Genomic DNA, 24,611 nt, shown 5'->3' on the forward strand with positions numbered 1-24,611 from the left:
TTGAGCATCTGGGTTTTGTTGCCCTCCTTTTAAGAAGTGTTGAATTTTGTCCTGGTGGGCTGTTAGCTTACTTGTTGGTCATCTTGATCCTTTGAGGTTTGTTTCAGTCTCTGTTACAAGTGGAAGGCTGCCTTTTATAGGGCCAGTATAGCTTTCCTCCTAAAGTGTGGATTTTCTGGGGTCTCTGTTGAATGTCTGTGGTGTTTGTCACGATTTCTCCACCCTAAGTGATTAGAACACTTACTGTCTCTCAGTCCGGGGCAAGTTCTAGTAGTTGTTCAGCTTTCAGCTCCCTGCCTGTTGCTCTTTGTGTGGCCTCATGGACCTTCACCTGACGATTGTGCAGCTTAGTATTTGGCCACACAGTCAAGGGCATCCCCAGGTATAGATGAATGGAGCTCCTTCTCTGCATAACTTCCTTATTTCTACTGCCTGCCCCACAGATTCCAGCTAACTCAGTAGCCTTGAACTCTCATCTCTGTCTCCTCAGTTCAGTAAGACCACTGTGTTCTGTTTGGGCCCCCCTCCCTGCACTGTACTCTGGAAATTGTCTCCAGATAGAAAGCCAAGGTGGTTGTGGGGCTCACCAAGTTTGTTTCCCTTTTCTCGGTGATCACTAGGCACACAAAGAAGTTGTTCTGTGCGGCCTGTTGTCCAGTGTCTGAAAACAGTCATTTCATCTGTTTTGACTAGTTTCGTAGTGGTTTGTTGTGAGTGAGGTAGTTCGGTACCAGGTGCTCTAAAATGGTCAGAAGTGGAAGTCTGATATTATAGGCTTTAAAGAGAAATATTTTTATCCCTATACCATTGTTACTTTTAACAATTTAATGCACAGATTTACTTAACATCTCATATTGATAAACCGAGCATTTGTTTAGGTGTTATATGAGCAACTTCATCCTGTTTGTAGACAATTGAATATGCTGTTTTGGCTATTAGGTTAAAGTGTGTGTGTGTGTGTGTGTGTGTGTGTGTGTGTGTGTACATGTACACATGCATTCTGTGGTGATACATATTGGCCACTAACTAGAGGGTAATAAGAAATCAGTTCATTTGTTTTTAAAATTAGATAATTTATAGAATCATAACATAGTTTCACCTTAATGTATATTTATTTAACACCTGTGGAGGCAGGCACTGGCTTGTGTTTGGGATATAAAAGTGAGTAAGAGAAATTGACTGTCAGCAATAGATGTAGCCTGTGCTGTGATTAGACTGTTCTTTACTTCTGGTTCATGAGCCCCCATTTTATTTATTTATTTATTTATATTTATATTTATTTTTATTTTTGGCTGTGTTGAGTCTTTGTTGCTGCATGCAGGCTTTCTCTAGTTGCAGTGAGCGGGGGCTACTCTTCGTTGTGGTGCGCGGGCTTCTCACTGTGGTGGCTTCTCTTGTTACAGAGCACGGGCTCTAGGTGCACGGGCTTCAGTAGTTGCGGCACGCGGGCTCTAGAGCACAGGCTCAGTAGTTGTGGCGCACGGGCTTAGCCGCTGTGCGGCATGTGGGATCTTCCTGAACCAGGGCTCAAACCCATGTCCCCTGCATTGGCAGGCGGATTCTTAACCACTTTGCCATTTTAAAAATACTTCTTTCATCCTTACCCCCTTCAGCTTTCTCCCTCCCTTTTTGAACCATTTCTTCATGTTCTAAATATTCCTGATGGATTCAGTTCATTCTTTCACCGAACAGATATTTACTGAATGCAGGCCACGTCCCAGGCACTGTTCTTAGTACTAATGATATCTTACTCATGGACTTCCATTCAGTTACCCTCTTAATTTGTATTTTTCTTGCCAGCCATCATTAAAAGTGCAACTGGCTACTCCTTTAACGTTTTTCTTCTCTTTTGCTATGGGTATATCTTGTTGCTAGGGACCTTGGAGGTTTCTTCCCACTTAAGCTTGGTTGCCTTTCTGTCATTTCTTAGGGGATTCTGTCTCAGAAACTTGGCCTTGTAAAAGTTTCTGCATTTGAATGTCTGAGTTTTAATTAACTTGAATTATTTTCATTTTTTTTTGTTCTTTAACATTGTTCTGTCTCTTTAAAATCTAATGTGGATTAATACTGTCACAAGGATGGTCTCCTATCAGTATATTAATAAAAAAAAATTCAAGTTAGCTACAAGTGATGCTACATGTGGGTCTTATATCAGAGATAAATGATTGGTATTTTCACTCAGGGTCTTCTCCCAGGCTTTTCTGTTTGGTATTTCCTCTGTGTCTACTTCTGCCTCTGTCTTGCCGTCTCTCAGTCTCTGAGATCTGTTCATGGAATGTTTCTCTCTAGAATCAGTGCTCATCTCTACTAGTGTTATGGTCTCTAGTTGTTAAAGTTTAGAACATAGTGAGGAAACGGCTTCATTTTTAAAAATTTATTTATTTATTTATTATTTAGTTATTTTTGGCTGTGTTGGGTCTTCGTTTCTGCGTGAGGGCTTTCTCCAGTTGCAGCAAGCGGGGACCACTCTTCATTGCGGTGCGCGGGCCTCTCACTGTCGCAGCCTCTCTTGTTGCAGAGCGCAGGCTCCAGATGCACAGGCTCAGTAGTAGTGGCACAGGCTCAGTAGTAGTGGCTCACGGGCCCAGTTGCTCCACGGCATGTGGGATCTTCCCAGACCAGTGCTCGAACCCGTGTCCCCTGCATTGGCAGGCAGATTCTCAACCACTGCGCCACCAAGGAAGCCCGCTGCTTCATTTTTAAATAAACTATTTACCAACATTTTTATGAACTTTTAAAATTTATGAAGATATGCTTATGGTTAAAAAGATTCATAGAGTTCAGAAGGATGTAAAAAATGAAGACAGAACCTTACATGCATCCTTTTCTCCAGCTTGCCTTTTATACTATTTGGCAGCAATTTAAAATATTACCTTGGAGTTGAGCTCCAAGGCATGATTTTCAAGCAGAAGCTAACGCACCATTGTAAAGCAATTGTACTCCAGTAAAGATATTAAAAAAAAATACTTTTGAATTAAGTTTTGTAAGTTTATCATTAAATTAAAATATCTGCTATTGCAACATGTATTTATGATACATTCTTGGGCTAAAATATTATTTTTAATTTAGTTGAATAAGGGTTATATATAATATGGCAGATACAGGTTAAACCATATGAAATTGCTGTTTTGTAGGCCAAAGGAGGTCTAATGTCAGCAATTTCATATAGTTCAGCCTAATTCTTTATCATCGTCTCTGTTATAGGATGAACTGAGTCTATTTCCTCATTAACATTTAGATTTAAAAAGGAAGATGGGAGCTTCCCTGGTGGCGCAGTGGTTGAGAGTCTGCCTGCCGATGCAGGGGACATGGGTTCGTGCCCTGGTCTGGGAAGATCCCACATGCCGCGGAGCAGCTGGGCCCGTGAGCCATGGCCGCTGAGCCTGCGCGTCCGGAGCCTGTGCTCCGCAATGGGAGAGGCCACAACAGTGAGAGGCCCTCGTACCGCAAAAAAAAAAAAGGAAGATGGAAACTTTAGAAAGAATAAAAACCATGGTGATTTGCTTAATTATAGAATCAAGTTGACAAGAAATTCCCATATTAGTTTGTCTTCTTGGAGTCTTATTATAGGAGAGGAATGAATGAGTGAATACCTTAAATACTTTCTGGCATTGTGGGAGGAAACTAAACTTGAGTCTCTTTCTGGATTTCACATGCAGCAGTTGAGCTAAGAAAGGAGACAGTGAGCATGTGGCAGACACCACCTATATACCAGGCCTTAGTGCTAGAAGCTTAATCTTTCTTTCACTTCGCTAAGTAACTGGTAATGTTACTAAGTAGTTATAATAGATTTTATAGTAAACAGATGGTATTGTAAATAGCTTTATAAAAAAAAATCCCACAGGGACTTCCCTGGTGGCGCAGTGGTTAAGAATCTGCCTGCCCACGCAGGGGACACAGGTTCGAGCCCTGGTCCTGGAAGATCCTACAGGCCACGGAGCAACTAAGCCCCTGCACCGCAACTACTGAACCTCTGTGTCTGGACTACTGAAGCCCACGCGCCTAGAGCCCGTTCTTCGCAACAAAAGAAGCCACCGCAATGAGAAGCCCGTGCACCGCAACAAAGAGTAGCCCCCGCTCGCCACAACTAGAGAAAGCCCACGCTCAGCAACGAAGACCCAATGCAGCCAAAAAAAAATCCCACAAGTGAAAAACATAGTTGTTTCTTGTTGACCCACATTTAGATTACCTACAGCAAATTTTAAAGGAAAATCAGATTCTTTGTCACCTACCATACCACTCTTAGGACGGAAATGTGTTTTAGTCTTTAAAAAAAAAACAACCTACAAACCCCAAAATGTGGGGGGAAAAGCCTTACGGTGTATTGTGTAGTCAGAATATAGCCTGTTTTTGGACTCTCTGCTACTTGCATTAGTTGGAAGATAGCTTTCTTAAGATGAGCAGTTAAATTTTTTTAGATGTTATTCAAAGCAGCATTGGCATCATTTGGTGGCTTGTTAGACTCTCAAGCCCTACTCTAGATCTACTGAGTCAGTCTGCAGTTTTAACAAGATTCAAAGGCAATTTGTAAGCACGTTAAAGTTTGAGACTCACTGTTATAGATCGTGGGTGGCATTGTCACCCCCACAAACCAATGCCTTAGTTACCCCTCAGTGAGTGCTTGTTGAATTTAGTGCATGTAATTGACTAGATCTAGATTCAGAAAATGAAACAAGTATTTTAGGAGGATAGTTGTAACAGTAATAATCAAGCAGCAGCTATCCAGTTCATTGTATTTCTTTCATGGCTGTCTGGATATCAAAAAGTTATTGATCCGTCACCCAAAATGTATTCTTGAGTCTGATTCTACTCATGCTGGATGATTAGTCACTGTCTTGTGATTGTGTGTTTGTGGTGTGTGTGTGTGTGTACATACGCAAGTCAACAATAGTATACAAATTAAAGGAGTAATTAGATTTTGGTGAGTCAAGGATATATAATCCATATTGTAATGTATAAGATAACTTAAAAAAAATAATCTGCGTGCAAGGAGGGCATATAAAGTTTAATCCAGCAGAAGGTAAGAAAGGAACATAAAACAGTTGGAATAAGTATAGAAAGGTTATTAGTGTTCATACATGAATTAAACCCAACTACATACTGTTTAACAAGAAACAAACCTAAAATATAAGGGAACAAAGGTTGAAAGTAAAAGGATGAACAAAAGACATACCATGCGAAGATTAAGAGGTGGGCTTGGTGTAGTCATGCTAATGTCAGACAAGGTGAAAAGCATTATTGGAAACAAACGGGCAGTTTTTAATGATAAAAGGCCTTATTCATCAGGAAGGTATAAAAACTTTCAATTTATGTAATGCAGTACATGACCTAAATGGGAGATTTTTAATATACCTCTCTGGCTAACCGATGGAATAAGATAAGTACAGAAATAGAAAATACAAGTAAAAGAGAAATACTTAATAAAATTAATAAACCTTTGATTAGACTGATCACAAAGAAGAAAAGAGAAGGACTTTTTAACCAATCTTGGGTGAAGGGGCTGTCACTACAGTTATGTCTACATTGATTGAAAAGCTTATAAGAGAGGGTATTATGAAGAAGTTGATAACGATGCATTTGAAATTTAGACAAAGTAAACATAGTATTGGAAACATATAGCCTACCAAAACAGACACACCAGAAAATGTAAAATCTGAATAGTCATATTTAAGAAATTTAATTGAAAAACCTACCCACAAAGAAAGCTGCACGTCCAGGTGATGTCACCAGTGAATTTACTACAAAAGGATAATCATGACCAAATTGTATTCCAGGAATGCCGCAGTTGATTTAACATTCATAAACCAATCAGTGTATTTCACCACATTAACTAAATAAATAAGAAAACGCATGTCATTTCAGTGGAGTTCAGAAAAAGCATTTAATAAAATTCAGCATCAGTTCATGAGAAAAAGATTTTAGCACACTGGGGCTAGAAGGGAACTTCGTTAACCTGGTAGTGGTTATCAGTTAAATACCTAGAGCAACCACAATACTGGAGAAATACAGAAAGCTTTCCTTCTGAGATTGGGTGTGAGACAGCAGAACCTGTACCTCCTCCTCTAATCACCGCTGTACTGAAGGTGGCAGCAAGTAGAATAAGGCAAAGTGAAGAATAAAGATTAGGAAGGGGGAAAAAGAAGACTGTTCAAGTGCCCAGTTGTGCTAGTAGTTACTTACTAGACAGTGCAGATAAATCCATCATTGCAGAACTTTCTGTTGGACAGCGCTGTTCCAGACAATGCAGTTTCAACCAAAATCCCAGCATGCGTTTATTTGTCTTGGTGAATTTGATGAGCTAATTCTAAAACATAGACACAAAGAGGGCTAAGAATAGCCAAAACATTCTTGTAGAAGAAAAAAATTCTTTACTACATATTACAACTTCTGAAGCTATCATAATTTAGACAATATTTGGTTCTTACGCAAAGATATAAGAAATCTAGGTAAGTCTTTATCCAGCATAAGAGAATAAAGAATCCGAAAACAGATCCAAGTATGTATGAGTATGTGATTTTTGATAAAGTTGACATTACAGGGCATTGGGGAAACTTTCCTTTTAATAATTGGTTCTGGATTAACTGGATGTCCATTTTGGGGGGAAATGAAACTTGATTGCTATCGGAAACACAGAAATCAGATCCAAGAGCACTGCCCATCTTTAGATGTGAGTGGTAAAACCCAACTTCTGGAAGATAACATAGAATTTCTTCATGACTTTGGTTTAAAGGAAAGATTTCTTAAACAGACACCAAAAGTACTAATTTTAAACCAAAAGTTGGTAACATTAAGAGATTGTGTTCGTCAAAAAATACCATTAAGGGACTTCCCTGGTGGTGCAGTGGTTAAGAATCCACCTGCCAATGCAGAGGACATGGGTTTGAGCCCTGGTCAGGGAAGATCCCACATGCCACAGAGCAACTAAGCCCACAAGCCACAACTACTGAGCCCGTGAGCCACAACTGCTGAAGCCCGTGCTCTGCAACAAGAGGAGCCACCGCAATGAGAAGCCCGTGCACCGCAATGAAGAGTAGCCCCCGCTTGCTGCAACTAGAGAAAGCCCGTGCACAGCAACAAAGACCCAACACAGCCAAAAAATAAATAAAATAAATTAGTTAATTTAAGAAATACCATTAAGAGAGTGACTGTAAACCATCTATAACCGATAAGGGGCTTATATCCAAAATATGTTAAAAAATCTAATTTTTTTTGGCTTTAGATATTTGTAAGTAAAAGACTCTCTTGATAGAAAAATTGAAAAACAATCTGAATGGGCATTTCACCTAAGTGGATACCCAAGTGGCTGATAAATGAAAAGATGCTCATAGTCACGAGGAAAATACACATTAAAATCACAGTGGAGTACACACCTACTGCAGTGGCTGAAATTAGAAATACTGATGGTTCCAAGTGTCAGTGAAGGAATGGAGCACAGGGAATTTTCATAAACTACTAGGGAAGAAATAGGTTGATTAAACAAAAAACTGGAAAAAAACCAACAGAACAGCATCTCTGTATATACCGAAAATCACTTAAGAATCTTTCTAGTGGCAGTATGCTTAATAGCTCTGAACTGGAAGTAATCCCATGTCAATCAAAAGTAGGGTGGATAAAGTAATGATAATGAACAAGCTACAGTTCATAAGCCTAACATTAAGCAAACAAATTCATTTATATAAAGTTAAAACTAATCTGTTTTTGGAGGTCAAGATACTAGTGACTTTTAGGGATGAGGGAGTTAGGTATTGATTGGGAGGCGTCATAGAGTAGTGGTGCGGGGTTTCTGGAATGATGGCAAGTTTTATTTTTCTTGTCCCACAGGTTCAATTGATGATAATTATTTAAGCTATATACTAAAGACTTTTTTCTGTGTATTATAACAAATAAGTTTAAGCACAATATGTAATAATGACATTGATGATAGAAACAGAAGCTTGTATGTTTTAAAAAGTGCATGTTATGTACCAGGTTCTATTCTGCATGTCAACTTGTGGTATCTCGTTTAAACTTTATAACAATCCGAAAGGAACAGGGTTAGTATAATAATATCTCGGCTATAGGTAGGGAAACTAGGACCCAGAATGGTTAAGTCGTTTGCCATTCAGAGCCTTAGTCTTTTTACTATTTATTTATAAGAGTTATTTATAGATCAAGGATCCCAATTCTTTTCATATACATTTATATTCCTTCCCAGTCTTTTGTGTTTTTAACATGCAGATTTCACACACACACACACACACAGACACACACAGTTATTTGACAGTTAGGTTTCCAATTTTTTGCTGTTGTAAACAATACCAAAATAAACATTCTTCCCTTACTATTTTTGTGCACATCATCTATTATTTCCTTAGGATAAATTTTTTTTTTCACCGAACAAAGTCACTCTATGGAATTGGATTAACTGAATGTATTTTTAAATTATGAATAATGAAATGTTTAGAGAAGTTATCCCATCTGTCATCGCAGGAACATTGTACTTATCCAGCAGATATTTATGAATCATATACTCTGGGTCAGTAAGGACTGCACGCTGTAATGGAGGGAGATAGAAGCTAAGGTCTAAAAACAACACTAAGTAGGGGGTGAAGACTTGAGATTTGCGCCTTAGAAAGGTCACTCTAGCCATCTTATTGAAGAAATGCGGAGTTGCACATGGGCAAAGTAAAGAGAGAGAGATCTATTAGTGATCTATTTTAGTCATCTAAGTGAGGCATGGGGTAATGGAAATGAAAAGAGGAGACTGAGCGTTCTATGGGAAGTAGAATCAGTGAGATTGGGCTTCCATTTGCACAACGCCGTCTGTGGAGGAAACGAACTCGAACGTGACTCTCAGAGCTTTGATTCTGGTTGACTGGGTAGAAGACAGTGGCGTAGTGGCGTTTGCTGTGTAGGATATAGAAGTGGAACTTATATTTTTTGGGGGGAATTGAGCTTTGTTCTCTTTAGTTTGCAGAATCTGTGCAACATTCAGGTAGAGATTGTATGCTCCAGAAGAAGGGTACTCGCCCCATCTTTCTTCCCATCTACTGTACCGTGCATTACAGTACAGTAATTGCAGTTGATATTAAGCCATCTACTAATTGCCGGAGCCGTTCTGAGTACTTTACATGTATTAAAGCACTTAACCTTCACCACAGCTGTTTGAGGTCGATATTATTATCATTATCAGGAAATTAGGTGTGCAAGGCCACACAGCTGGTAAGCGTGAAGCTGAAATTTCAAACTACAGCAGCCTGGCTAAGAATCTGTGGTCTTCACTTTGGGGCCAGCGCCGTTGTGTGTTTCAAAACAAGCTGACTTTAGAAAAATTACTCTGGTGCTGAACAGTGTAGTGTGTTGTGTGGTGAGAGTTTGCTGGTTTACTCAGGAAGACAGGCACATGTATGCTGGGCCAGTGTTGGTTGACCGGGGTTTTGTGCTTTGTTTTCTGGCTTTAGTCTGTGATTGCAAATTTGCAGATTTGGTTGAATATAAGAAGAAAAGTCTTTTTCTTTTCCTAAAGAAAAATTAACTTTTATTAGCTAGCTACCAAATACTTTTAGGACCAAAATGTTAATTTTCCATTTCTACTATGAAAATTATGACCATGGTCCCAGCCTACCTGTGGGATAATAATTGATTGTTCGTTTTTGTGGCAAGCTTGCCTGGTCTAGGCTCTCTTAGGACTGTGTCAGAAGAGTCCAGAGGAATACAGCAGCCTGTGAATTTGTTTCCATGTATTGTGCGCTCAACTTTTAATTACCTGTGTCAGTGGTGAGCACCATTAGGACACATTTTTCACCTGGTTTGGGGGATGCTAGGGCTGTTGATTGCCATCCACCTGACAAAGCGGCATCTCAGCAGTTTTCCTTTGAATTGATTTTTGAAGAGCTGATCCATTGGACAGGCCCTTTGCAGGAATTCAGAGATTACTTTTGCAACTTGTGGTTCTCAATTGATGCAAATCTCATGTAAAAATAAGTATGAAAGGTTGTTTCCATTGCTTTACAAAAAGATTTACTTACGATTTTCTCTTAAAACAGACTTGTAGATATTCATTTTAATCACTATTATATTTTATACCGTTTATTGTACAACAGTTGTGTTGAGTGTCATACCCTTGTTTGCAGTTTTAAAGGTTTTTAATATTATTGAACATCCTAAAGTCCTTATTTAAAGAACTATCAGATAAGTCAAAAGATACAAACATTGGGATATGAATGCATCCTTTAAACCTCACTTATTATCTTCTCGTAGGAGGAGAGACTTCAGCATGCAAACCTTCATCTGTTCGGCTTGCACCGTCATTTTCATTCCATGCTGCTGGCCTTCAGATGGCTGGACAGATGCCCCATTCACATCAGTACAGTGACCGTCGCCAGCCAAACATAAGTGACCAACAGGTTTCTGCCTTATCTTATTCTGACCAGATTCAGCAGCCTCTAACTAACCAGGTAAGTTTATGACGTATCAGAAATGATTTGTTGGGATGGTAATTTATTCATTAAAATGGTAAAATAGTAAATAGGCAGAATGCCTTAATGGTTTTCAGTTTACATGTCACATGGGATTCCGGGTTGACAGAATATGATATTAAGGAGTTTGTGTTTAAAAGTTTGTTGGTTTTTTTGGTTGGTTTTTTCTATGTATTTCACTTTAATTAGAAAAACACTTATAAACATAACCACATTCTCTCATTCTGCGATGGGGGAAAAGTTACTTCTAAAGAATATTAGTTAAAATAAAAAAACTTAAACCTTATTTTTATGGGAAGGCGGTTAAGTAGAAAAATGTAAGTTATAGGAAAACAAGTCGGATCCCATTATAGGAAACTTAAAGAGGTGATTTTATACTGTCATAAACTACCTCAGTACACATTTATAAAAATAAATATGAAACTCCTTAAAATTAAAAAGAAAAATTATAAATTAATCATGCTGCTCATTCTAATATTCAGACTAGAGATTCAGCAATTTTCCATAAGACGGATAGTGTAAAGTGAATAAATGCTGAAATCTCTTGATATACATACACATATGCATGTGTGTATGAATCTTCCTGAATTAACTGCGTCCACCATGTTGATTTTTGATTTCGGGAGTTTTTTTTTTTTTTACTAGCTATAGTTGTGGTAAAGTTTCTTTCTCCACTGAGACTGTGTGTGATGAGTGCAGAAAATGGCTGTTTTTCCATGTACTCAGGAATTTGGTTTGTCACTGTTTAGGTCTTTCGATATGAACAAAACCAGAAAATTTCGAAGTATTTCTTATACTGGATTATTTGAAGGAAATGTGTTTTCTCTAATTCAATAATACCTGGTTTTAATGAGCTATTGGCTACAGTTAAGTAACATCATTATTTGAGGGCACCCTTGTATGTATTATAATAAGATCTTGTGAATAGTTGAACTGACTTTACATTTATAAAATTATATAACGTGAATAACATTCACAGTTAAATAGTAAGATAAATTATGACAGGACATAAGAATTTGTTTTATGCAGTAAATGGAGAAGTTGTATGTTTGAGAATTGGAGCAGTTGGTCAGAATTGGAAAGTGTTCAATTGTGTACCAGAAGAAAATTCTCTGGACGTCCAAAAAGTAGTAATAGCACAGTCTTTGCACTGTACTTTCAAGAAACAAAGTATGTTTGGATTCATTTTCCCGCTTGTTCAAAAGTAGCCTATCAGGTAGGGTGTCTGTTTTTAGTCTGTTTTTACAGCTGAAGGGATTGAGCTCCCATTTGTGACTTCTCCAAGTATGTAGGCAGTAGACTCTGGGGCCCAGCCCAGGCTTCTTTCTTCTTAGATACAGTGCTTTTTCAGTTGTAACACCTGGCATCTAAGGAGGGCTAGGAAAAAAATCCAGTCCTTTCAAGTTATTTTATGTTTGTATTATTGTAGTAGGTAATTTAGTTAACAAAGTACCTATTTTTAGATACAGCTAACATCTTATTTGAGGGTTATTTTCAAATAAGAGATAAGTTACTTAGTATTTCCATTGTAAGCTGTAAAATATTTTAAAAGATTCATATGATGTAAAAAGACTGTCTTTTAAGTAATAGTATTCAGCCAGATACTTCTGCCAAACTCCAGAAATTTTGGAACCTTAATAAGGCAGTCAGATTAAAAGCTTACTTATAACTGAAGTGTAAAGCACTGAAACTGTGCACTGATGTGGCGTGGTCTGCTGGTCATAAGACATGGGCTCCAGGTCTTGACTCATGATCTGGTTGTGTGACTTGAGTCAGGTCACATGGACTCTTCCCTCTGTTCCTTGAATGTAAGATTGAGACCTTAGACTAGACCCTCCAGAAGAGTACTCTCTAGCTCTAAACTTCTGTAATTTCATTATTCAGTTTCCATAATCATCCTATCCAGTGCCTTTTAAGTAAGGTTTATTGTACAAGTAAATTGAAAGAAGATAACGTTTTATTTCTGGTAGTTAATCTTTCTTGTGTGAGTGTGTTTCATGTGAATTTAAATACAGTTTTGTTCAAAAGATAAATGAAGTAAAAGTAAAAGTAGAAAAGTATGATTGATGTTCAGAATGCTGAGTCTCTCTGGGCTGTTAACAGTTTTCACAGTACCTTTCATGGTCCTTAAGCTATGTACTCTGGATATGTGTTACATATGCTATTCAACTTTATTAATAGCTCTCAAAATAGCAAGAATGGCAGGACATGGTGTTTCTCATTCTCCACTGTATATATGAAAATACGAGGTAAACATAAATAAAATGGGTGGAATAGGTATTATTAAACTAGAAAACAATTTTTAAATAAAGTCCTGGTACTTAACACTGTGGAATCTTTTCAAGAAAAAAAGATTGTTTTAGCTCTTGTAGCTTCTCTAAGCAGGAGGTGTGAACTACTGCCTTTTTTTTTTTTTTTTTTTTTTTTTGGCTTTGTGATCTGTGTCATCATCACACAGAAAGGTCAAGAGATAGGAGCGTTGGGGATGTGACATTTTTTGGCTCCCGGAGCCTTAAGGCTGAGGTGGCAGGAGAATAGCTCAACAACTTTGCCTTTTCAGCGAGGGCGTTGGGGGCGGTGTGGAGGCCGTGGTGGGACTGGGCTACCTGCAGTGGCTCAGGGAGCCCCTGGGTCCTCTGAACGCTGTGGGACTTCTGCCCGGCTGCGGAAGGGAAGGAGGGAGCTTGCTATGTTACATTCTCCTGACTGTGTGACCATAAGAAGTTGGAAGTGGACAAAGTGTCAAGTGCTTAGGGCTGGCTTGAGTCTTAGTATATAGATTTGTCACTGAGTGTGTATTTGGACAAGTTAATTTTCTAATTCTGAATTGGTGCTTATGGCACCACAGTAATGAGAAACAGAAAGTTTGGTTGCCTAACAGGAAATCACAATGAAAGTTTGTGGAGGAAGAGTCGTTTAGTTTGTCGAAATTAATTTGTTCTTTCCATATATTTTGAGTGCCTAGCCTGCACAAGGCACTATTTGAAGCACTGAAATACAGCCTGATCTAAAGGCCAGTTTTTTGTGGGCGGAATTCATCTGGTTTATATATACAGATGCCCCTGAAATAGTAACTTCTGTTGCCAGAAGAATATAAGAAAAGTAATGTATTTAGAATTAGCTAATTGATTTGGCCTTTTAGGTAGCTTGGCTAATTGTGGAAGAGGTTAGCAATATTGTGTGACATGCCAAGGCCATAGCACACACTCATATATTGAGTGCAGGAAAGATTGTTAGGCAAAATTACATTCATATCCAATTTCATGCATGTCCTATGTACATTAAATATTTTTTTTTTGATTGTGGGATTTTGGTGTTTTAAGCGAGCATAATTACTCATGGAAAGATGTAGGCACTAGTCACATTTTTTCCAATGTTTGAAATACCAGTGGAATTGTAAGTGGGCAAGTTAAAAAAGCATATTTACAGTTTTGAACATAATTAATTGTAATAAATGCATATGTTTATTTTATTGGTGTTTATTATGCATGACTCAATTATTTTGTCCAACAAATAGACTAAAAATGATTCAACAAGAGGATAGACAAGAGACCTAAAATTAACAGGGAGCTCCTGGCCCAGTGCTGTGGTTCAGATCATAGGCTTAGGTGGGAGACTGCCTCACTTCTCATCTCTGTTATTTACTGGCTCTAAGACCTTGGTCAAGTAACTTTACATCAGAGACTCAGATTTCTCATTTGTAAAATAGTGAGAGGAACTTACGTTACTTATTCTCATGAGATTGTTGAGAGGATTACATGAGAGAGTAAAAATCTGCATACTCAAAGCATAGTGTATAGCAAATATTTGCTGCTATAATTATTATTTTATTAACTACTTAAGTAATTCAGTTGTTTCTAGCAGTAGTTATACCTTCTATCAACTCTTGTGGCAAAGGTAAACAAGTATTTCACTGGTTCAGATTTCGTGAAACTTCACAGTGAGGCTACACTCCAATGGTCCAAGAATGGTCTTGCCAAGTACGTTACCGGCTTGAAAACGGTCAGGGTCTTAAAAAATAAAAAAAGGAAATACATTAAGAGAAACCTCTTTCATTACCTTAAATGCTTATAGCATTCATTCACATAAAAGTATTTGACATGCTTATTACTGATATTGTCTATTCATTAAATTAAGTCTCCAAGGACAGGTATAAGAACCAAATATTCTGTGAACCTAACTGTACCTGTTCATATTTAGAAAAATAAAACTATATATATTTAATAAATTAATTCAGGTGATATTATTAAGTCTTACTATATTTTCAGACAAATAGTTACAATCATTGAAGGTTTTTTTTCCCTTAAACCTTATTTGGAACTTTAAGAAGGAGAGGATCATGGGAAGAGGTAATAATTATTAACTTAATTCAGTAGTTCAGTGAATTTGCCATCCGGATAACAACTTTTTAGAGTTTGAGTATAGATTCAGAAGAAACTAATGTTAATACCAGTTTAAGAGAAAGTGCAGGGTCGGAACAGTTCTCGGAGCTGAGTTGCTATTCCCAGGTTATAATCCTCAAATTTGGCTCAAATTTCCACTTCTTTCATAGAATAAAGAGAGGGAGAGAGAGTACAGCTAGGTAACTGTAACTAGGTAACACCATCTTTTCATACCACAGGGATGGGGATTCTTTTCTGTTCTGTCCTTACAACCCTTCTGTCTTCTTTTTTTGTTACTGTGGGTTAACTTGGTTAATTTTCCCAAGACTCCAGACATTTCTGTGAGGCCTTAGTATGATGTCTTTTCTGTCTCTCTGCCCCTCAGATTGACTGACCACAGTGCCTTTGGAAGGGGCTGCATCAGGGGCTTCTGGCTCAGTTGTTTTGCTGGTGTAAATGTCTGCAGGAGAGCTAGATAGGAGCCCAAGGATGACTAGCGTAGTGACTGAAGGTACCTTGATGTCATTAATTGGTTTTGAGGATCTGTTGCTTGCAAGAAGCCCCTCTGGGAACTCCTTTGCTGAGGCTTGAGGAGTGGGGCGAGAGCAGCCATCCAGGATCATTAGTGTGCTAGTTGCAGCATTCCTGGGCGTATTTATGTTTGGAGGACGTTTGTGTTTCCTGCTTTATCCCCCGTCTAGCAGGAAGCTCACAGTTGAACCCTGACTGCTTATTGGACGATGAAGGAGACATGGGTTAGTTTTGGGGTGGGAGTATGGTTGAAATGAGTTTTTTAAAAGAAAGTTTCATTAGCTTTAAGGTGTTCTCTGGAACTTATTTGTGGTCAGCTCCTAGTGTAATCATAGGTAGGGATATTGGTATTATGGCTTCACTTGTTTATTCAACAAATACTTATTAAGTACCTACTGTGTTTCAGGCACTATGCCTGCTATGTTTTAGGCAAAGGGAATACAACATTGAAGAAAAGAATCCCTGCCCCATATGGAGTTTTCCTTGTAGTGGAAGGAGAAGGAGAAACAACTAGAACCAGTAAATGAGTAAATGTATACCAGTACGTCAGGTGCCGAAAAGTGCTGCTGGCTGGGGGCACAGGGAATGTGGAGGGTGAGGTCGGATGTGTTAAGGTAGAGGGCATGTTTTACTCAGTCATGTTAAAGAAGTGAGTGAAGATTTCAGCCTCGCTTACAGGTGCTGGTCAGAGGGCAGGGTCTGGGGTTGTTAGGAGCTGCAGTTCTGCAGCACCAAGCTCCATCTCTGCTCCACGAACAGCTTGCTTCGTGGTGCCAACTGGGTCTTAGACTCCCGTGTTAGGAAGCTGAAAGGTGGGTTAGTCTTCATCTGCCTGTTGTGAACCAGGTCAGGCTTTAGGAATAATTTAGAAGAAATTTTTCCATAGGCTAATTGTATGGTGGAGAAGCCCTCTTGGGCAGCATCATGCATGTCTCCTGGACCAGGGGTATATCTGTATTCCTCTTGTTGAATTTGGGGAACAAAATTGAAGCCTTGGTAACTGGGCATATTATCTTCTAATTCCATTTATTTGTTCCAGTGGTTGTCTTCAGTGGATTCCGGATGAAAGAGATATGACCAAGAGAGCATGTATACTATTCTAACGTAGATGTCTTTTTTTTTTTCTTTTTTAAATACGTATACACAGGTTACAGAAGAGGGAATTCATACCAGTACAGTATAGTTAAAGTGCTAGTCTTTTCTGTCTATTTAAGGTGATGCCTGATATTGTCATGTTACAGAGGCGGATGCCCCAAACCTTCCGTGATCCAGCTACTGCTCCCCTGAGAAAACTTTCTGTTGACTTGATCAAAACATATAAGCATATTAATGAGGTAAGACTATTGATTTGTTATAACAGCATCTATTTTGCAATAGAGCAAGGGAAAAAAGTTATTTTGTAGCATATTTAAGCATACTAAAATTATTTTTAACTCCCAAGGATTGTCATATTGATGATTATCATGAAGACTGGTAAGTTAGTGATTTATAGATAATAAAATTATAATTGTGTAAAACAAATAAGATATATTAACAAGAACTGCAAAAAGTTAAGATAATTGTGGATAACTTCCCTTCTTTTTAAAGTTATATTTAATATATGCTGAGTTGTCATTTTTATAATAATCTCGTCTCCAAAACTTCAGGGGAAAGGAAGGTAATAATGATAATATAAAAGTATGAAAATGTTACGGAATTTTGCTTAAATTTTTACTTATCTGTTTCTACTTTTACCATGGATGTCAGGAAGCTCTGAGATGTATTTAATGCCCAGTTAACAGGCATTTGCTCTAGTCTGTCTGATCTATCTATATTTATGTAGTTTAAAGTTTTCTTTTTAAATTAATGTGTGTTCTTTTATCTGTATCTTTTTCATTGTAAGATATCTGAAAGCCTTTTTGGTGGAAGTAAGTAGGATAAAAAACATGGACAGCCCTTTGAATTACTCACCTTTCAACTTGACTCTTGGCTTTCAAAACTTATTTTTCTGGTGTTTTAGACCTTTGGCTTGGTTGTTACTTGCTTCTAATCCCAACTCTAGCTCTGTAATGAATTATTAAATGAGCTTTTTTGGAGAAGGGTGGACACCCTATGCTTTCTTTCCTCTTCCAATGGGGCCTTACATCCTTTCACGTTAAAGACTTATCTTCTACCAGCTTTAGAGCCATTTAACTAAAAAGATGTTCTTATGTGTGTATAAATTTTATAGCAGTTTGATGCTGTTTTAATGCCAGTATTATATTATTGTGGCAATGTGGCAGGATAAAATTGAAGTGAACTCAATGAGGAGCATTTCTAAGTTGGATTTTGTATACAATTTATATGTTATAAAAGATGTTCCAAACTAGCTTTTGGTCATCTGAAAATATCTGATAAATTGTTGTTAACAATTGATTAATGTCAGTTTGCTAATATCTGATAAATTGTTAAACTGTTAACAGTAGCTTTGTTAAAGCTTGTTTTTAACTGTTTTGCCACCTTGTAAACTAGTTTTTCTGATGTTGCTGTGTGCAATGTAATTTATAATTTCCTGAAAGTTAGTTACCAGTTACCTGGACTGTTGCCTAGTCCACCTATTATTTTTTACTAGTCTTAGAAACTACTTTATAAGAAAAACAGATACAAGGAAAATAACTGAATCTGTGACCAACCATAAGGTTTACGGCCTTTAGTGGGGGGGGGAGGGGCATGGCTGTTTTTCATTAATATGTTATTACAGGCTTAAGAACTAGGCATGTCTCAGAGGCCCTTTTTATATTAGCAAAACATCAGTTCATATATTATACATTTAAACTTTCATTTTTAAAATCTTTTGCTCTAGGATCAAATATAAAATTGGGATTGACTAGAAAGGGGCATGAGGGAACTCGAATATAAGGAGGATGAAAATGTTCTTTATTTTGTTTAGCATATGTTGATTACATCAGCGTATACATTTTCCCCAAAGTCCCTCATATTATACACTCTTTTTTTTTTGAATTTTTGAATTTTATTTATTTTTTTATACAGCAGGTTCTTTTTATTCATCCATTTTATACACATCAGTGTATACATTGTCAGTCCCAATAGCCCAATTCATCCCACCACCCCCACCCCCACCCCCCGCCGCTTTCCCCCCTTGGTGTCCATATGTTTGTTCTCTACATCTGTGTCTGTTTCTGCCCTGCAAACTGGTTCATCTGTACCATTTTTCTAGGTTCCACAAATATGCGTTAATATACAGTATTTGTTTTTCTCTTTCTGACTTTCTTCACTCTGCGTGACAGTCTCTAGGTCCATCCACGTCCCTACAAATGACCCAACTTCGTTCCTTTTTAATGGCTGAGTAATATTCCATTGTATATATGTGCCACGTCATCTTTATCCATTTGTCTGTCGATGGGCATTTAGGTTGCTTCCATGACCTGGCTATTGTAAATAGTGCTGCACTGAACATTGGGGTGCATGTGTCTTTTTGAATTATGGTTTTCTCTGGGTATATGCCCAGTAGTGGGATTGCTGGGTCATATGGTAGTTCTGTTTTTAGTTTTTTAAGGAACCTACATACTGTCCTCCATAGTGGCTGTATCAGTTTACATTCCCAACCAACAGTGCAAGAGGGTTCCCTTTTCTCCACACCCACTCCAGCATTTGCTGTTTGTAGATTTTCTGATGATGGCCATTTTGATGATGGTGGGAGGTGATACCTCATTGTGGTTTTGATTTGCATTTCTCTAAGATCTATACCATCTCACTGTATATAAATTATACCTTAGTTTAGAAAATAAATATGAATCAGGTCCTGTTACTCTTCTTGAGTGGGAGACTTTGGCGTGGTCACGTAACATCTCCTATTTAAAAAATGTATAAACAGTATAATTCTAAAGTGAATTTTACTGTAGATATTTTTCATTTGTTATATATCAGTGTTATTCTGTAATTCCAGTAGCAACTATAGAAAATTATTTATTTTATTTTTGTGTGTGTTATAAAGAATAAAAATTCATCAGTTTCCTACTGATAGCAGATGTGTCTTGTATGTACTCGACATATGGCGCCCTCACTGCTCCCCGTCCCCAATAATTTTTCATTGCACAGCTAACACTATTTTCTCATTTCAGGTTTACTATGCAAAAAAGAAGCGAAGACACCAGCAGGGCCAGGGAGACGATTCTAGTCATAAGAAGGAGCGGAAGGTTTACAATGATGGTTATGATGATGATAACTATGATTATATTGTAAAAAACGGAGAAAAGTGGATGGATCGTTACGAAATTGACTCCTTGATAGGCAAAGGTTCCTTTGGACAGGTAATTTAATGGAAGATGCTGAATTTCATAAATTAGAAAGAACTTCCTAGTGAATCATGTTACTATAGCCTTTTCTCAGTAGTACACTTTTAATATTTGCAAATAGATCTAAACAACAGATATGTAAGTATTTGGGTTATTATAGTTTTCTGTAAAGGTAAGAAAACTGCATCAGCTATAAAAACTCCATTAGACTTTTTTAAAAAAAACTTTCTATAGCTATCAAGTAGTTATTTTACTAATACTAAGTGGTTGATTTTAATCACTAATAGACAGTATTGCCTCTTTCATGTGGGGTTTTTAGTCTCTGGATGGTTCGTCGTTATGTATGAGAGAGATAATTACCTTCCTGTCGGATACTCCTCCTCACAGAGAACAAAATTACCATTTTCAGCTGGCACAGCACATGTCCTCTCGCTTCTTTGGAGACTTGGGACACCAGGGGCTGTGCCCTAAGTTTTTCCTCAGCTCCTCTTCTAGCTCCGTCAGGCCTCTAAATGGGCAGAGGGTCTCCAGGGTCTCCTCTTAAGTCCTCATGGCATCAGCGTTGCTAATATTGTGATTGGCATTGTTCCGATGGGTGGGGTCGTTCAGGCCGCTTCTACCCAGAAGAGTGAGGGAGGAACTCCAGTGGACCTGGTTTTTTGTTCGTTCCTAGTCTCTTCTCTCCACCCACAGCTCTCTTCTCCTCACTTGCCCACCCTATCCCAATACAAAGCACAAACCCTAACTACATTAGCCTCTTACATCAGCTGTGCCCAGACTAAGAGCTGTCAGACCTTCTTCCTTGCACTTTTAAAAAGCTTTTCTCTGGCAGTGGATCCCCCAGCTGTTCCCATGTGTAAATCTCCCTATCTTATCTCATCAAGTCACAGAGCCTTTTTGTTTGAGGTATGATTTACTGTTAATCCCAGCCTCCTTTGCCTCGTAGCTTTTGTGCAGCAAGTCAGTTACTATAATAACTTCTAATCCAAATACTTCTTTTGACTTGGACAATATTTTGGATTTTGGAGGTTGTTTTTGGTTTGTCTAAAACTATGGAACCTGCATACACTCTTACTTACCTGTTCCTGCCCTGAGTGAAAGCAAAGCATGCCTCTTTTCAACCTGTGAGGAAAAATTCATCATGTGTCAGTCTAATCATGCTTAGGACAAAAAGTATACTACAGGCCAGTAGCAGCTACAGCTCTAGACCCAGACAGATCAAGCTATTAAACCTATAGGGAAATATGAACAAGCTTCTTAGAAGACCCCTGACTCTGGTGTGGCTCTACCAGGCCCTGGTGTCCCATGTATAATACATTTGCCCCTGTCCATGATTTCACAGAATTTTTGTAATTATACGTAATTCAGGGCCTTTCCCCTTGATTTGTAACCTCTTTTTCTCCTGAGTCAGGGGATTCTCAGTGTGTGGGGAGTCCCTCTTTAAGAAAGGATTACTTTTTGTCAGAAGCAGCTTCTGCTTCTCTTTGAGAGCTTTTTAAGGAAAGGCATTTCTGAGGCCTCTACCTTTTAAGTAAGGCCGTGAACACCCTGGATAGAGTGATTGTCATGTCCACCTTCAAAATTACACCAGCGTTTAGGCAGTTGCTCTCAACAGGACGCTTTTCAAACTTCTGTGATGTCCACCATGAAAACTGTGGCTGTACAGCCTGTTCTCTAAACTTAGTTTTCCTTAAATACTCAGTCTTTGAGCTCACCGTGATCTTTCCCCCTCCCCTTTAATTTTCTCATACTCTGATTCCTAAGAGCAAGTCAGCATAGTAAACCTGTGAAAACATAGGCCTATTTGACATCAAAATCCATTTTACCAGATCAGACTGACTGATGCCTTTCTCCTAGGCTGAGGTGTGTTCAGGGTCAGGACCTGTCACTCACCAGATAAAGTCTTCCTTACCGACTTGGCCAGACGTCCGCTAAATCCTCTGCCAGATCCTTGTCAGAGAAGCAGCTTCTTCATTTCTTAAGCCAGTGGTCATCAATCCTGATTGCACTTTGAAAGTCTCCAGGGAGCTTTGGGGATTGGGGGTGGGGTGGGGAGGGGAGGATGGATACTTAGGCTCCAAGCAGTTAAATCAGAGTCTCTGTGACTGGATTCTGGGCATGGGTATTTTTGAAAACACCCTACTGAATGTGTGATATTCGGGGTTGCAGATCATTGCTTTAGCATTGAGCAAGTTAACTATTTGCTAAGTCAGTAAATAGTTGAGTCCATGTTAGTGGCCTTTGTCCTGGAGACCGTTAGGATCTGGGCACTGAACTGCAACTCTTGGTACAGTCAATATGGTCAGTGAAACAGAAGAATATCAGAAGCACTTGGTCAGATGTTTACATGGGTCGCCTCTGATCTAAAAGACAATAGATAGTATTTTTTTAGAATTGGGTGAAACCAGAGATACTGCACGTTTCATTCCAAGTTTGATTTCAGCTGAATGATTTATGATCTATGATTGACAGTAACCTTGACCGATGTGATCTTGGACCATGCATTCCATTCTCTTCCTCTAATCCAGTGGTACTCAGCCAACACATTGGAATCACTTGGAGTTCTACCTGCATCTCTGTACTTTCTGAATATGCTAGAAAATGTATCTAAAACTATTATCTATTCAGACTATTTGTAATATTATAAATATAATATTTAATCACTTATAGCAGTTTCTGATTTGTAGAGATATAGTTTTATCTGTGTATTTCCTGATTTTGTATAAATTTATTAATAGTGTGAAACTTGTTTTAAATGAGTAAAATTTTAAATGAGAGGTATGCATGGTGATTTGCACATGAATGTTTCAGTTTCCTTCTCATTTTAAAACTCAAAATCCCCTAATTATGGCATTTTAAACTTTTTTCCTGGTTATTTGTTTTTGATATTTTTTAAATTGAATAACTGTAAACTAATTCTTCTGGTATGCCTAAGTTTTTATCTGTGAAAATCTAAGTCACATTTAGAAAGTTATCTACATTTTTCAGATGACTTAGAACCTTTTAAGTATCTCACACATATGCTTGGGATTTAAACCAGGTTTTTCTCTTACTAAAAGAATAGTTAGAAGAATTGTTTTATAATGTTATTTAGTAAGAAAGGTAAAAAACCCCAAAGCACTTGTCAAGATTCATAATTTATTTCTGAAGGAGGAAAATAGTTAATCTCATTTTAAGAAAGTTATCTATTTTGTGGATGTTTAGAAATACTGTAAGGATGCAGAAGAAATCCATTTGAAAAATGACTTAAAGTGACAATAAAATAGTAAATGGATGCTGTTGAATGGAAACGAATAGGATCTCTTTTAATTAGGAAGGTCAGAAAAAGGGGAATTAGATAAATGTACAATTAAGCTGAACTGTAAACTTGTTAAATTGTTCATTAATGAAATAGGTATCATCTGTCTTTTTTCTCTTTTAGGTTGTAAAGGCCTATGATCGTGTGGAGCAAGAATGGGTCGCCATTAAAATAATAAAGAACAAGAAGGCTTTTCTGAATCAAGCCCAGATAGAAGTGCGACTTCTTGAGCTCATGAACAAACATGACACTGAAATGAAATACTACATAGGTAAACAAACAAACAGGCAAAGAAAGCAGTGCGCCCTAACCCAGACCACAAATTTGAGTTATTTTTGTATGAATATATGTTGATTTTATCTTAGTGATTGGGTAAAAATTCAGTTATTTCTGTTGGAGGGCATAGATTTATACACGTTACTTGATCTGGCAGTAATATTTTACATCTTCGGGTACGTGCATTCTAGGTGGTATATAGTATAAAAACAAATGAGAATAGTGTCTTTTTTTGTTGTTTTTTTTTTGTTTTTCAAACTTACAAGTGTCATTTGTTTGCTTTAATGGTGCATGTTTATATAGAGAGGCCACTTTGTGTTAACTTTAACCATTTCTAATATAGCTCAGAAATTAGAAGTGAGCTAATATGTTGTTAATGGTTACAGAACCATTTTTGGAATGTCTGAGCCAAGATCTCAGGTTCTTCCTCAAGAAATAGTAGCCAACATTTCTTGAACTACTACCATATTCCTTGTGGTTTTCTTCCATCATCTGTAACCATAGCAGTCCTGAAAGGAAGGTGGTAAATCCTTATATTACAGGTAGTTTGTACAAAGAGTAACATACCCAAGGTCCCAGGGCTCTTGGAGCTAGGGTCTGAACCTACCTCTGCCTAACTCCAGAGCTTGTGTTTATTTCATTGTCATATGGTGTTTCTTCTGAATACAAAAAGGGGAGACAGAAGAATTATGAAAATAGTTAAGTCTAGGGCCAATTGATATATGGATAAAACATCTTCTGATTATACATTCTTTAATACTATTCTTAATCAAATCTAAGACACCATAATTTTATGTGCCACCAAGAAACAAATTGCTGCCAACTGTAAACACAAAATGATGTCAATTTTAAGATAGAGACCTTAGGGTCAATTAATTACAGACTGTTTTATAGGCATGTATTAGCAGCTCACCTTCAGAAATGCTAACTTTACCTGAAAAACATATGAGGTTAAGTTTTATTAGCAAACTCCTTTTTAAGAAATGAGGAGAGGGCTTCCCTGATGGCACAGTGGTTGAGAATCTGCCTGCCGATGCAGGGGACCCGGGTTCAAGCCCTGGTCCGGGAAGATCCCACATGCCGCGGAGCAACTAAGCCCGTGCGCCAAAACTACTGAACCTGTGCTCTAGAGCCCGTGAGTCACAACTACTGAGCCCGCATGCTGCAACTGCTGAAGCATGTGTGCCTAGGGCCCGTGCTCTGCAGCAAGGAAAGCCACAGTAATGAGAAGCCCATGCATCGCAACAAAGGGTGGCCCCTGCTCTCCACAACTAGAGAAAAATCCGGCGTGCAGCAACGAAGAACCCAACACAGCCAAAAATAAATAAATTTATTTTTTAAAAAAAAAGAAATGAAGGGAGGGCATTATGGTTCTTTAGTCCCCCCAAAATAA

General features: G+C 38.1%; 1 protein-coding gene across 9 annotated transcripts in view; it reads left to right on the plus strand.

The window, feature by feature from the left end:
- DYRK1A (dual specificity tyrosine phosphorylation regulated kinase 1A) overlaps positions 1-24,611 on the plus strand; it is a 145,667-nt gene that overhangs the window by 94,305 nt on the left and 26,751 nt on the right. For 8 of the 9 annotated variants that reach the window (XM_067739490.1, XM_067739484.1, XM_067739486.1 and 5 more), the window contains 4 exons: positions 10,240-10,436; positions 16,585-16,704; positions 19,471-19,659; positions 23,066-23,213. In XM_067739490.1, coding sequence (XP_067595591.1) covers positions 10,317-10,436; positions 16,585-16,704; positions 19,471-19,659; positions 23,066-23,213 — 577 coding nt within the window. In that variant the 5' untranslated portion in view covers positions 10,240-10,316. The remainder of the gene's footprint in view (positions 1-10,239; positions 10,437-16,584; positions 16,705-19,470; positions 19,660-23,065; positions 23,214-24,611) is intronic. The other variant, XM_067739482.1, reaches the window with a different exon arrangement.

Source organism: Pseudorca crassidens, chromosome 5 (assembly GCF_039906515.1).
Source record: "Pseudorca crassidens isolate mPseCra1 chromosome 5, mPseCra1.hap1, whole genome shotgun sequence".
In the NCBI taxonomy this organism is placed as follows: Eukaryota; Metazoa; Chordata; class Mammalia; order Artiodactyla; family Delphinidae; genus Pseudorca; species Pseudorca crassidens.